We start from the raw sequence: 14,733 nt of genomic DNA on the forward strand, positions 1-14,733 counted from the left end.
GTCCCTGGGACAAGGCCCAGGGGGACGGACACGGGCGGCTGCCGGGAAAGGTGTCCTGTGGGTGAGGCAGCCCGGCCCCCGCCCGGCAAGGGTTAAAGCTGGAGCGAGGACTGCTGGAAGAGTTCAGTTGTTTCACATTAGGCCGGGGCGGCCCTGGCTGCCTTCCGTGCTCTGGGAGCCGGGGGCCGAGTCCCCAGTGTTAAATCTGCGTAACCGATGCCGTACAACTGGCACCAGCCTTGACCACAAGTGGCCGTTAAAATAAACATCCCCAGGCTTAACTGACAGGCAGGCTCAAGGAGAAACAGGCCTGCATGACGGGGAATATTAAATACCCGGCGAGAACCTAACTTCATCAGGCAAACACACACACGCACACCCCCCCCGCCGCCCCGGCATCACCCCAGCCCCGCGGCATCAATGGGCGCAGTGTTTGGGGCAGGCGCGTGGCTCTCCCGGGGGGTGACGGGCTGGTGCCAGCGGTAGGGGAATATGCGAGAAATCCAGCCCCGAAACCCGCCCCGGGGAAACATGACGGTGCGAGCCCCGCAGCGGCACAGGGAGCGGCCGGCACGGGCACCGCGGCACCGAGCGGGGAGGCAGAGCCAGAGGAAGGGGGCTGCCGTCCCTCGGTTGCTCGGGCTCTGAGCTCCTGCGCCGGGACGTTATTTGGCGTTAGGAAAGGAGGTAAAAGGCTTTACTAAAAATGAGACGTTTGGCTTAGGTCGGCAGTCTTATTTATAACGATGATTTGCAAGCTCTCCAAATCAGGACAAGTGTGAGAGCACTATTACGTCCACGGGGATAGCGGAGCGACACATTTATTGGGTGGAATTTAACTGTCTACAGAATTTACTTATTTTTTTGTAGAGAAGCATAGAAACAAGCAACGCTTACAAAACAAGCAAGGCGATTACACAAGTGCAATACTTGACGGACCTCGAGGCAAAAGATTTGAACATCCAGATGCGTGTTGGTTGGTGCTGGTAGGAGAGACTTCACCCAACCCTGCAGGCGACCTCACGTCCCCCTCAGTTAACAAGCTACTCCAGCACGTGCTGCTTAAAATCTGTTCACATTTTCATGCCGGAAGGTAAACCACCAGAGTTATTAAGAATGTACTGTCGAACTTTCCATTCCTAAATTGTCCTTAAAAATATAGGTAATTATTATTTTTACCCATGGAAGGCCTTGAGCAGGACGAGGACATTTATAACAAGCACACTTTTGTATCCAGATGTCCAGAGATGCCCAAGCCTGTTTCCTGGCATTAGCAGAATTTAATATTTCTATCTATGTCACTATGTGTATGTATTACTTCCTAGCAAATTGTCATGTCTTTGTAAGAAGTCGCTATTTTAAGCCTTTAATTAAAAAAAAAAAGTTATTTGAATGATTTCCTCACGAGAAGATGCAATGCCTGTTTAAATGGCTGTGGAGGTGTAATTCATTGGCGAGAGAGAGCAGAATTGGCTGCTGGATTCATCCAACTGTTGAAAGAGTTTGTGCATCGGCTCCTCATGGCAAAGGGTTTTCTAGTGAATTGTTTTACTTGTCCTAAATTCTTTCAGTCTGCATCCTTTGTTACTAGGGAGAAAGCCTAAAACAGAAGTAGCCAAAAGCTTAGCCGAGCTTACATCTTTGGGACAGCTACCTGGTTTTTCCTGCTTTCACAGAAGTAAGCTCGGCTAAGCTTTTGGCTACATCTTTGGGACAGCTACCTGGTTTTTCCTGCTTTCTTGTTCGCGCAGGGGTGAATGGCTAATGCAGGAGGTGACACTCGCTGCTTTCCAGACTCTTATGCTTTGGCAGATTCTTTTCTTTCTTTTTTTCCCTGGGAAACAAAAGGATTAGTTTTATTCCGCCCTGCTCTATAAGTGCTCTTAGATGAAGAGGAGATTCAGGCCTGAGTTCTCCTGAATCAGCCACAGCGTGTCCTGCGGAGCTGGTGCCTCTAGCAGAGAAAAGCAACCTTAGCGTGAGCATCACCAAGTATCCAGTGAAAGGGATGAGTAATTTATATGCCCATTTAAAAGGCCCTTTTGACCAAGTGTCGCAGAGAAATCTTTTTGCCTGCTTACAGCGTATCCGGGAGCTGTGCTACTTCAGCTATAAAGAAGTAGTTAAATTTGTAAAATGCTGTGGACTAGAATGGGCAGAGTTATCCTGGTGTTTATATCAATGTAGTTTCTAGAGGAGAATAGGGATAAGGTATACCATGTGTTATTTTATCTATATATTCAACTTGGATTGAATTAGCATAACCATTTTGGATAAAAAAAAATTTACATCTTCATTATAACCGCGCAAGTCCTGTCAATAAATTGGAAAATGTGTGTGGCAGAGTTGTCAGGTGTTACTGCTGAAAAACGGGCTGGAAGAACACGTGAAACAAGATGAGAACATGTGTTAGAAATCTCTATTTCAGTGTCTGAAGCAAAGAGGTGAGGTCTACGGGAGCACAGGCGTCTTCTGTCTGCTCCGGGAAGTACTTGGGTGTACTTCTCAGTACAGAAGGGTAGAGTAGCTCCGTACCCTGTACTTTCTCAAATCCCAAGGACCTTTATTTTCATCTTGCCCTTAATGACCAGATAATAAATAAGAATGTATTAATCTGGTGCCACAACGACTAGAGCACGGCGGAGCAGACTTCACTGATGTTACCCTCCCCAGAAGCCTTGCCCAGGGCTTCTCAAAGGCTGTGTGCTGGGACTCGTAGGCAAAACGTATTCCTTGTGGTAGCCATCCATTTTTCACCTCTCTGATGGAGTGAAGAGTCAGTTCAGGGCTTTTTGTTATTTTGGAAGGATGTTCTAAGTTGCAGTTAACAGCATTACGGGAACACGTGGCAGCCCTCTGTGCAAACATCCAGGAGGATGGATGGGAGCTGACCATCTTCAACTTCTTTCACCCTTTCCAGCCTTGCAACACCTGGTCAGTGTTGGGATCACTCTTTCGTTTCGTTTTAATATGAAAGTTTCAATTTACATTGTTCTCCTTCTTTTTCTGACTTGGCTCAAAGTCTTTCGGTAAAGCCCAGGTGACTCGCAGAGCTAACCAGCACCAGGATGCCTTTCACACCGTACCCTCAGCCCCTCCCACCCTTTGGATGTTTCATTTACAACAACGACTGCTCAAACCAGCTGGTTGGTTGAAATACCCGCATTTGAAGCAGATGATGTTGAGCGTATTCTGTCTCTCGGGCAGTGGGAGAGTTAAACGAGGCAGTCTGTGACGCCGAGTTCCCCCTCCTGCCCCCGGCGCTGGATTTGGCGTGGAGCGCGGTGGCGTTCCAGTTCGGAGAATTCAAATGACCGTCCAGGTAGTCGGTTCCTAATGGCACAATTTACCCTTTGTGAACATGTTTTATGAAAGATCCCACTGTTTGTCTCAAGTTGTGGAAAAAAAAAAAACCCTAACCCAACTGTAAACGTCCAGGCCACGAAACTGCCTAATCCAAACACAGGCACGAGCCGGGGGCGTTGCTGGCATTCACCGCCCGTGGGTTTTGCCAACCCAACTCGTCCAGGCCACGAAACTGCCTAATCCAAACACAGGCACGAGCCGGGGGCGTTGCTGGCATTCACCGCCCGTGGGTTTTGCCCATGTGTTGCTTGGCCTGGTGCTGAACGTCGTATTTATGAGCATACACCAAAAAAAAAAAAGCCCTCTGAAGGAGATACGGTCCTGGTTTTAGCACTGGACTTTTAAAAAGGAAAAAAAGTAAAGTACTGACGGCCTTTGGGAGAGCAGCCGCGGTACATTTTCAGAGTCGTGAATGGTAGGTTAAAGCCCAGGGTCCCTGGGTCCGCCTGAGCAGGCGTAGCAGTTGGGTAGACGTTCATAAAGATGTTCTTCCACCCTCTCTCTAAAGCAGTGGATTTGCCCTTCAAAGCACATCCCCAAAGAGAGAGAAGGGGCCACGCTGCATCGCGAGGATCTTTGGTGTAGATGGAAAACGGGCGCTGGCTGGTTTGGAAATAACTTACAGTTTGGGGCAGATCCATGAGGATGACGTGACCCTGCCAGCTCCGTTATCCCATGTATCTGTATCCGGGGCTTTCCCTGCTGCAGGAAACCTCACAACCTCCCACGCTGGGAAGGGGGGAGCGCTGGCACCTTTCGGATGAGAGTAGAAAGGCTGAAAATAACCTGGCAACTGCCACGGTCCCCGCAGGCATCCCGGGTGCTCTCAGGGGTGGCAGAGGAACATGCTTCTCAGCAGGGTATCTCCCCTTACCGCACTTGTTCTCAACTGGACATAGCGGAGTTGTACCAGGAGACCCAGAAGATGATTTGCCTGTTGGTCCTCAGCAGCGAGAGCAGGCTGTGCCCTGGGGATAAGGACTTTTTCCTAATTGAATGCAAGCTCGTCTTCTTTTTTAACATGGCAGATAATTTTTCCTCCTCCTCCTCTTCTGACCATCTTCTATGCTGTAGGTTCAGCTTCAGCTGCTTAGGGCAGCCCGTGATCTGTATTTTTAGTACTTAAATTGAATTTTAAACACTTTTCTGACCCTCTGGTAGTTACAGCTCTATCTGTTGGCAGCGGAACACCGTCACAGCCCAGGGCTCTGCAGCTTCTGATGGAAAACAGAGAACTTGATTTGCAAAGCAGCGGACAGGAGTCCTGGGGTAGCTTTTGGTTTGTGCGTCCTTGTCCCTGTTGTACCCACAGGTTATGGTCATCCATTTCCCGTAGCAGGCAGCATCCCGGTGCTGCATCCAAAGCTCCCTGCTCATCTGCTACATCCAAGGGCTACAGCAAAGCAGAGAATACCCACGGTTTGAAGCAGTGAGCTCAGCAAAGCAGCCCTGCGCGACAGCAGCGCTGGCTCTGTGCTGTCTTGCTATGTGGTGTTGACTGAATATCCTTTTGTTTGCACTGGTGTAAAAACACGCTAAATTTGATATCATTCCACGGCTGTGTTATCGACTAGAGCGTGCCAGGAACTCTGCTGAAAAGGTGAGAAAATCCCAGTTCATTCAAAATTCTCACAGAAAAATATTGTAGTAAAATGGTCCAGAGAAGACCATGCGAGTGACCTTGCAGAGGTCACGGAGGGGAATCATCAGAGGGATGAACAGGACAGGATTATCAAGGGGGTCTTCGAGGTGCTAGAGGTCTCAGGGAAATGGGCTGCGGGACCCAGAGGTCCCATCTGGCCCTAGCTAGAGTTAAGAGCGTGGACGATGCTGGTCGCTGGGGTGACCCATGCTCTTTGGGATGAAATGTTGACATCCTTTCCTTCGAAACGTTTTGTACTCGGGCAGAATAAGGAACTGCGTGAGCTTTAGTGTTGGAAATGTTAAGCACTGTCATCTCAGTCCACTTGATGGTGGAGCTTTGGGTCTTGCAGTGATGATAAATGCTTGACGTGCTGTCCTGGCTCCGTTTTCTCTCCTTTCGGCTGCTTATTCCCGGGATGTGGCAGCATAGCTGTTACCCGTTATCTGATTTACCAGTTGCTCATAAGGGGGTACCTGGTGGGAGCTGGCAAATCCATCAGCGTGCTCATGTACCGAAGTGATACCTCTGGCCTGCAGGAGAAAAGACTAAATGAACCCAAAAGTAATGTGTATTAAAAGAAAATGTAAAATGGCAGAGGCCACATGAACTAAGCAGAGGTTTTTTCTAGCTGTCTAGTCTAACGTTTGGTATCATTTTTCTCTAGGATTACAGGGGCTTTCACCTCATAAATTTGTGCCTGTTTGAGGTCGTTAATCTTTCTTTACATGTTGCCTTGCAATTTTAGAGCTTTGCCACCATCTGGGATCACATTTTAAATGGAGTTTCCACTCAGTACGTTCCTTTTCATGAAATTATTTATATAGAGAGAAATATATAATAAATATATCAGGACTGGGTTGTTTTTAAACATTTTCAGTGCTTTCGCAAGGGCTTACCTTGTGTGGAAAAACTTGTCCTCTCTAATAGAGAGCCATAACAGTGACCAATTAAAGGATCACATTTGCAATATGCTCTTAAATGGCAATTTAAAATATTGGTGAGCGACCTGCCTCGCGATCCGCTTGGGAAGGTGAGCTCCATTGGAGAGCGCCGGGCCAGGGAGCGCGTTTCTGTGTCGGAAAACCTCGGAGATGCACCAGGAAAGCACTATCTGATGGCAGCTCGGTATCAAACCATGGTGATCGCTGGAGAAGGATTGCTGCAGCTCCCCCGTCTCAGCCCCGTTGCTTTTGGGATGGGACCTTCTTGGTAAGGATGTATTGCTCTTAGTTCCTGTTTCTTACAGTCATACCCTCCAGCCTGGTCTACTCCCTAAACCAAACATGACCCATCTCTGGTGCTCTTAATAAACAAGCCTTCTCCCCAAAGGCAGTAATGACCCACAGTTGGTTGCACCAGCTTCTTCTGGCCCCACCAGAGCCAAGATGTCTGTTCCAGGCCCCGCTAATTATTTTAGAGGGATTTTGAACAAATAAATAGCCTGAACAGTTCAGCGGTTCCTTGTGTAATTTTAGCTCTGGACCCCTCCAAGAATGTACAGAATAAATAGGTGAATCTGTAATACATCCACAATTAACTCTATATACAGCGAGCAGCTCGGAGGCACGCTATGGAGGAATAGTGTCAATAAACAGGTATGCTGTGGGCCGTGGAAATGTGGTCTTTATTATTGGAGAAGGATAACTCTGACCAGGAGGTAGGGTGCAGTCTGGAAAAGCAAACAGTGCAGCTATAGATTCTTCTGCCCCCACCCAACTTGCTGGAATTCAAAAATCCGTCATTTCAGTGCACCCCTGGTTGAAGTACATCCTCGCTCGTGCTGGTGTAAATCAGGGCTGACTCATCATGAGCAAAGCTTGGCTTTGTAGCTCAATGTCATGGATGTGGCAGGAAGGTTTCACCTACACTGGTGACTTTGCAAGTGCAACTTTGTGAACAGGAAAAAAAAAATTCCTCGGGATATTTTATAATGCCGAGGCATGAAATTGCACAGCAGAATTTTCTCCCGAGACCCTTTCCCCTCCGGCGTCTGCAGCCGCATGTGCAGCCATCATTCCCCAAGAAACCCAATGCCCAGACGTGAATCATTTCTCTGATTTTTCATGCTTTTAACTTTTCATTGCTGAGGCTTTGCTCAGCCGGGAGAAGCAGGGACCTGTTTCAGCTTTGAAAAACCTTAGACGGAGGGACGGCTGGGGAAAGGAGTTAAAAATGAAACAGCAGATTTATATATATAAAAAGTAAAAATATATGTTCTACATCTGAAGTTTATTTAGGTCCTTTGGGAGAGTGGCGCGGCACTACGTCTCTACTAAATTGCCAACATTTTATGGTCGTGCTGGCACCGAGTCAAACACACATCTCCTTGGCTTGGGTTGCTGTCTTAAAGCAGGCAGATTCCAGTATGTTTTTCTATGAACTGAATATTACTACTGACTGGACAAGGGAAGCTCTGCCCAGCAAGAACGTATAGGTAGCTTTTCTTTTTAATAGATCTATCGAGACTTAATTATTTTGATATTGCGTCACTGAAGAGCCCACCCCTTGTGACCCACCCGGACATTAGATCTCTGTGCATTTTAAGACAGATACAACTTTTTAATTTTTTCTTATGATTTTATTTTGATTGGAATCATATTAATAATTGGAAAGTTTCAAAGGGCCTATTTTTAACCGGTTAGCTGTTGTGTATGCAAGTATGTTAGTACCACGCACATGGAGCCTTGTGCGCATGAATGTACGTATAAAATATAGATGGCACAAGGTACCGCAGGGATTTACACAAGAGGCTGAGCAGTTCGCTGCTCAGTTTCCTTTCAAAACCCTTGCCTACACGTGTGTCTTTGTGCACAGTTGCGATGTTGTTCATCAATCAAGGTTGCTGCACATGTAGAGCGCCCACCACAAAGCCTCACCGGCGAGGAAGCAGCAGCTCTCCATAATCTCCCCCTGTTATGAAGAAGGGTGTTTTGCAGGAGTCGTTGGTTACTGTACAGCACAAGACGGTCTGACTTCAGTCAAGACATGCATCTTCCCACACTTCCCAGCAGCTGCGAGTGACCCAGTTTGTCTCCTTTCTGCTTGTTGCCTCTTGCTCTTCTGCACGGGGCTGGGAAGCCGTTTCTGCTCGGGCTTGGGAAAGTGGAGCTTTGATCTGCAGATGCGTAAGGAGGAAGGGTCAAGATCTGAAGCAGAATAGACTGGCAGAGAAACAGTCTGTTGGATCATGTTGATCAAATTATGCTCTGTGATGGAGAATCCTTTTTATTTTTTGGTCCAAAGTACAAGAGAACTGAGAGCTTTTCTTTGAAGCTGATGAAGCTGAGAAGATGAGTTCATGCCTCAGTGCCTTGGGAAGCTGGAGAACTGTGCTTTACAGTTCATCTGTACCTTCCACAAACGCTCAGGAAAACATTGAATAATACCTCTCAGCCTGGTTTTCCAGGGTACCACTCTTCTTCACGCCTTTCTGTTTGTGCCAAAGGCTTCCTTCTCTTTTCACTGTTGGAGCCTCCAGTGCCCACAAGCTGTTAATGAAGTGTCTGTTGAGCCAAGTTAATCCTATTTCTTTTGACCAAATACTTGCTTCCTCTCATCATTTATTCATATTTGCTGCTGTTCCATTTCCTTCTGTTTTTCAAGATTTTTCTGCCATTAAATGCACTCAGATATGAGTATTTTGGTTGAGTAGGTGCCTTTCAATGGAAAAAGAAATGATAGTATCTAGAGTGCATAGAAATATTTAAGGCTTGCTTTGTTTTTCACCAAGCCAGATTTCTGCGATAGGCACCCAGGGCAATGTTTTGAAAGGCTGTCCTTAGTGTTGTTTTAATATTAATGCCAAGTATACTTTTGGTTATCTGAATCAATAGATAATCTAAGTTTACCTTATACAAACAGGAAGAATAATGGATTTTTTTGTTCACCTTTCTGAAACAGATTCATTCATAACTTGCTACTGTTTTTTGAAGGACACCTCGTGAGTTTGAGCTGTTTAGGTGCTCCGCCGAGCGAGCAGATCCAACAGAGGCTCCTGAAGCCATGCCGCAGTTTATTGTGGAGTGGAGGAAGGTAAAAACCCATCATTGCAAAGGATAAAACTTACTCAATATATCTCTGGGCTCCTCCTCGTTTGTGAACTTGAGAGGACAGGGTCTTCCCTACCCTCCAACTTCACACTCCCGTGCCGCACGGTTACTTGCATGGGAGTTGTGCCGCTCACGCTATAAGAATAACATCCCCAGCCCTGTCGGAGCAGTGGGTTGTTCGAGGACAATGTGGGACTTGTTTTCATGCACACGTGTAGGAGAGCCTGGAGATTTCCCTGGGCTGAGCTGGGGTATCTAACACTGGGATTAAATACTCCGTCAGAGTTTATGTAATGCCATACCAATAAGGAGGCCGAGAGGAGAGACCATGTGCATTTACAGTCCCAGAGAAGAGCGTTTACTCTGGTGTATAATAGCCTTCTGTTGGGTTTTAGTAGCGTATAGTTTAGTAAATTAGGAGTCTTCAGGTACTTAGCACTTTAATGGTTCTCACTAAGAACATAATTAAACCATAGACCCCTTAGGGAGAAAAAACAGTTTATTGTGCATATTTTTAGAATCTGTTACCAGCCCTCATAAAACCTGGTAGATACGAGCCAGAGAACATGCCTTAGCTGGCGACCCAGAATTCATTCAGCAGCCCCCGCCGAGTGTCGCCCCGCAGTCACACATTACAAATCTGCCCCGTGAATTATGGAATTAATTTTCCCCAATCTGATTTCAAAACGCATTTGCAGCACAGTTTTTCTCCGGCTGCTGGAGGTGTGAGGGAAGCAGAAGGTTTATTATATTGCACCTTGTGCTGACACATAAAGCCAGTATTTGCTAATCGGTTTTTTATTTAAAAAATTTTATGTTTCACAGAGGTATCCAGAAATGGGGCTTGTTGGAGGCAAGGGCTCTGTTCCTCTCACCGTACGTCTGCTGTGGGCCTGTTTATTTAGTTGCATCTGACTTGGAGCTGCATTTTTCTGTGTGTGTGTGTGTGTGTCAGGAGTTCACATCTCAATGTGGGGGAACTCCTGGCTGCTTCCTAGGATGCTGCTGCTTGCAAAGCAGCCACGAAGCAAAGCGTAAAGCTCAAAATCCCCAGCGAAATGAGCTGGGTGAAGTGATGCTGGAATGTTTATCCCTCCTCCCGGGCTCTGACACCGCCGCGATGTTTCCGTAGGAAACGGCTGCAGTGGGAAAACACGGCAAGGGCTCTGTTCCTCTCACCGTACGTCTGCTGTGGGCCTGTTTATTTAGTTGCATCTGACTTGGAGCTGCATTTTTCTGTGTGTGTGTGTGTGTGTGTGTCGGGAGCAGTTCTCAATGTGGGGGAACTCCTGGCTGCTTCCTAGGATGCTGCTGCTTGCAAAGCAGCCACGAAGCAAAGCGTAAAGCTCAAAATCCCCAGCGAAATGAGCTGGGTGAAGTGATGCTGGAATGTTTATCCCTCCTCCCGGGCTCTGACACCGCCGCGATGTTTCCGTAGGAAACGGCTGCAGTGGGAAAACGCTAGGCATGCCTGTGTTGGGCAAGTATCCTCTAACCCCGGTAATGTGCCCCGGGTGCTCTCTCCCAGCCCCAACTGGGTGCTGCGCGGCGGGACCCACCGGACGGGGTGTCGGGTGCCCCCAGCACCCCTGGGCAGCGGTCGACTCGGGCACAAAAAGAAACCAGAAAGCTCTGCAGCATCACAGGTGCCGGTGTTCAGCGCCGCAGCGATTCACACGTTGCTCTGGGTCTTTGCTCTTGCCTCAACACCCCTTCCCGAGTAAACACGGCTTTCTCGCCGGGAAACCTGTGCCGCGCTACACCCGTGCTCGCAGCATCTGGAAGGCATTGGGAGGAACACACACACAGAGCGCTCTCCTCCCCCAGCAGCCTTTTAACGAATTTCTGATACATGCGAATCACTTCTCTATCGCTGTGTTTTGTTTTACGTACTTGAGGTTTACACGCCGGAGAAGTGGCTGCAGCGGTGGGGAGGAAGGGTCCCTTACTGATGGTGTCCCCAGAGGCTCCGTCGCCAGCGCTGCCCTTATCAAATGCATTTCTTTCCCTCTGTCACAACAAATGCCAAGGAACCGTGTGTTATTTGTGGTGTGTCTGCTGCTGTTTTAGACTTTCAGTCTTGCTTGTCGTTTGAGTTATCTTGCCTGTCGCACAGCATTGCCCCCAGTGACACCGTGATAGTGTCAGCGCTGATAAGGTGAAGGATGGCAATGCTATAGCACCTGGGAGTGAATTATTAACGCACGCCAAATTTCTGTGCCTCGCTTCTCCTTTTTCCCCATTTCTACTTCAGGATAAGATATTAGGCTGCTGCTAAAAAGCATAAACCGCAGCAGACCCGGCTGGCCAGCCTGGGCTGTTCCCACGCGAGCCCGTACGTGGCTGCTACATGAGCCCAAACCAAGAACTTTCTTCTGCTTCTTGTCCCACTGCAGTGGGACTAGAGGCAAGAGCTTCACCTTTCTGCCCTTAAGCACAGCAGACTGGGGGGACGATATCTTGAGTCCCAGCCCAAAGCAACAAGCGGGATTTGCTGGCTGCGGTTGGCCTTGATAGATGAGGGCATCAACGTGAGCCTGTGATGGAGGGGAAGGGGATGGGGGAACCGAATGGCACGTTCGATAGCTAAGGCTGGTCTTTGCTTTAAAATTAAACAGGGTCAGCCCAGCCCTGCAGAGCCACAGTCAAATGTATAACTGCTCAGTGCCATCGCATTATGAGATTTAATTACATTTGTAAGTAGGTATGTAATTACATGTGTAATACTGCGGGTTCTCCGTGGTCCTCGGCCGTAAGTGCTGCCTGCGTCGAAGGGAGCGGATCCAGGCGCGCCTCCGCGGCACGCTGCCGATGGGGAAACAGGCAGCGGCTGCATCGCAAGAGGGGGTAAGCGTGAGTGCCGCCTTTCTGCAGCTCTGGCATGTTAGAATCAGGCAGTTACGTGCTGGAAACCGGCTCATCTCGGGCTAAATGTTACAACCTGTAGGGCTGATTCCTCATCTAGGTTGGTTTTGGTTAAGGCACTTAAAAAAAAAATAATAGAAGAAGCCAAGAAAGCAACCTGCCTTTTTGGAAGGATAAAAGCATTTCTCAGCAATTTGGGATCAAGGTAAAAAAAATCTCTTTGAGCCTCCCTGACGTTCTGGGAATGCTCAAGAGCAGCCCAACAAGGAGATTAACTCGAAACAGGTCCCATGCGGAGGGGAAGGACCCTTGGTGGCACCTGGGGCTGCTGCCGCTGCCCCGGGAGGGGGGGGCCCTGACCTCCCGCCCCCTTGCCGGAGTGGACTTGGCAGAGCTCCTTGACCCCGACACCGCTCCATCCGGCGCCGGTGTCCGAGGAAGGAAGGATGCGGTCTCCTGTCCTAAGGGGTTACAGCAGCCTCAAACCCATATAAAGCAACAACTTTATTAATCCCAGCTTTGCTAATAAGGAATTACAATAGTTGTGGGATTTGGCAGTGGAAGCACTCTCAGTTGCCATGCATAGTACAGTATTTTCCCTGTTTTGTTTGTATTTTTGATTTAACTACAAATAATTTAAAGATGTGTTGTGTCTCCTTCAATTAAAATTTGCGTCTTCATCCTCTCTTTTTTCCTGTCACAGTTTTAAAACAATACTAATGTATTTGAGCTTGTCAGATATGCTAAGATAAATTGTTAACTACTTTCTTTTTGTTAAAATTGCAGCATTTCTAAGGGTGGCAGTTATTAACATATCAGGATTTGGGTTTGTTTCCTTTGTAAAATTTGCAGCTTTATTGTACTGGATGGAAGATCTCCCAGTGTCAAAAAATTTCAGGCTGATAGAAGAAAAATATTGTCACAAGGCCAGTATGTAAATACCTTAAACCAATATAGCATGTTTAGAGGAACTACACTTTCCTCTCCCAAATTACGATTTTGGAAAGCAACTCTACCACCACATTTATTTCAAATTTAAACATTTTGAAAGAATATCTCCTAGGTTTTGAAATCTGGTTTCCATTCCTGACTCTGTTTGACCTACTGTGTGACCCTGAGAAAATCTTTTTCTCAGTTTCTGTATCTGCTTAGTTGCTCTGATGATCTTCAGCACTCGTGCAGAGCAATTTAACATCCGTCGGTATCGAGCTATGTGTAACGTTTCAGTATTAAATAATAGTGGGTTTAATTTAAGATGAGTGGGGTTTGGTTATGACAAAAAAAAGAGAAAATTAAAACTCTTGGTTTTTAAAAGATGTTTTGGTTTAAAAATTCCTTGGGTTTGCATGAAAAAAATTGAATGACGTCATTTTCTCTAAAAACAAATGAGTGCCCAGAGGCAAAGGACGGTTCTCCTGTGAGCAAACTTGGGGAAAGAAATAAGGAAAAAGGCCAAGAGCTCTGTAGCTCCCCCTGATGATGATGAGCCTTGGAGGAGGGTTGATTCTTTTCTTCTTCCGTCTTTCAGACACAGCCAGTGCCCAACCCCATCGCCTACTTCATGCATCGCTCGCCGTGGTGGTTTCATCAGTTCGAGACCCTGGTCAATCACTTCATCGAGCTGGTGGTGCCGTTCTTTCTCTTCCTGGGACGGCGGATGTGCATCGTACATGGCCTCTTGCAGATCCTCTTCCAGGTGAGATGCTCCTGGGTTTGCTTCCTAAGGGTCACGTCTTCGCCCAGGACGGAGCAGGGAGTGTTCAAAGGGTGTAGAACCTCTCCCGCTGCCTGCACCTGCTGCCCGGCAGCTGCCTGCGGCTGCGGGCCGTAGGGTGGGCTGGGACCTGGGTGGCCGAGATGCAGACACGCATTCCTAACGCCAGCTCCGTAACCTGCAGCAAGGACGTGGGCACGCGTGCCAGGAGCGGTAACGCTGCCGTCGCGGCAGCGGTGTGGTTCACTGGAGCCCATCTTGTCCGAGCAGGAGCAGCATCCAGAGGAACTGACTCAATTGGCAGGTCAAGAGTTCAGGCTCAAGTGAATCAAGATGATTCACAGCTATTAACTGTTGGCTCTTGGGTGGTTCGCGCTGGCGGTGGTTTGCGCTGGCGTGGCTGCTCTTACTGTGTTGCTGGAGGTTTGTTTCCCTTGCCGCTGGTTTGGTTTCCATTCATATGTATGGCAGAGAAATGTCAGCCCAGGACTAGTGCAAAGGGTCTGATCCTGCGGCTGTGGAAGGCTAGGGTGAATACTTGCAATTTCTCCAAAAGTTAATTTTTATAGACATCTTTCACCCTTTGAAGGGATTTTTTTTTTTATATTTAACATTCAAGGGGCTGTTCTTTATCTCTGAAAATGTTTGAGCTGCTTTTTACAACCACCAGATTTACTGAGCCTAGGTTCATAGTGAAAATAATTTCTTCAAAAACTAATGGCGTTCATGTTCCAGTGGATTTTTTTTTTTTTTTGTACGTGAAATAAATAAATCTGTGCAAAAGTCAGAGGACAGAAGCTCCTGCGTATATACTTTCCTAGACCACATCTGATTTCTCTCATCGCTGCCCCAGGATAATTCAAAGAGCTCATTAAACCCCAGCCACTCTGACTCGCAGAAGTGCAGCTTTCAGCCCTTGCTGACTGCGGTGTTTGTTCAGTATCATTTCAGCATCATGAAATTCATACTCGGTAGCTGTTACTGCTTCCTGTAAATACGTGTGATGATTAAACTGGAGAACAGCTTATAAACTCTATTGGTAAACCACAAAAATGCTGATCAGATTTTAAAGGGCTGACATAAAAGCCGCGGGA

General features: G+C 47.5%; 1 protein-coding gene across 1 annotated transcript in view; it reads left to right on the forward strand.

Annotated features, from left to right (window-relative positions):
• The window catches only part of LOC103904923 (lipase maturation factor 1-like), a 130,232-nt gene that overhangs the window by 45,272 nt on the left and 70,227 nt on the right, over window positions 1-14,733 (forward strand). The window contains exon 2 of the mRNA XM_009286473.2: window positions 13,454-13,621. Within this exon, the coding sequence (XP_009284748.1) occupies window positions 13,454-13,621 (168 nt within the window). The remainder of the gene's footprint in view (window positions 1-13,453; window positions 13,622-14,733) is intronic.

Source organism: Aptenodytes forsteri, unplaced genomic scaffold (assembly GCF_000699145.1).
Source record: "Aptenodytes forsteri isolate BGI_AS27 unplaced genomic scaffold, ASM69914v1 Scaffold55, whole genome shotgun sequence".
Taxonomy (NCBI): domain Eukaryota; kingdom Metazoa; phylum Chordata; class Aves; order Sphenisciformes; family Spheniscidae; genus Aptenodytes; species Aptenodytes forsteri.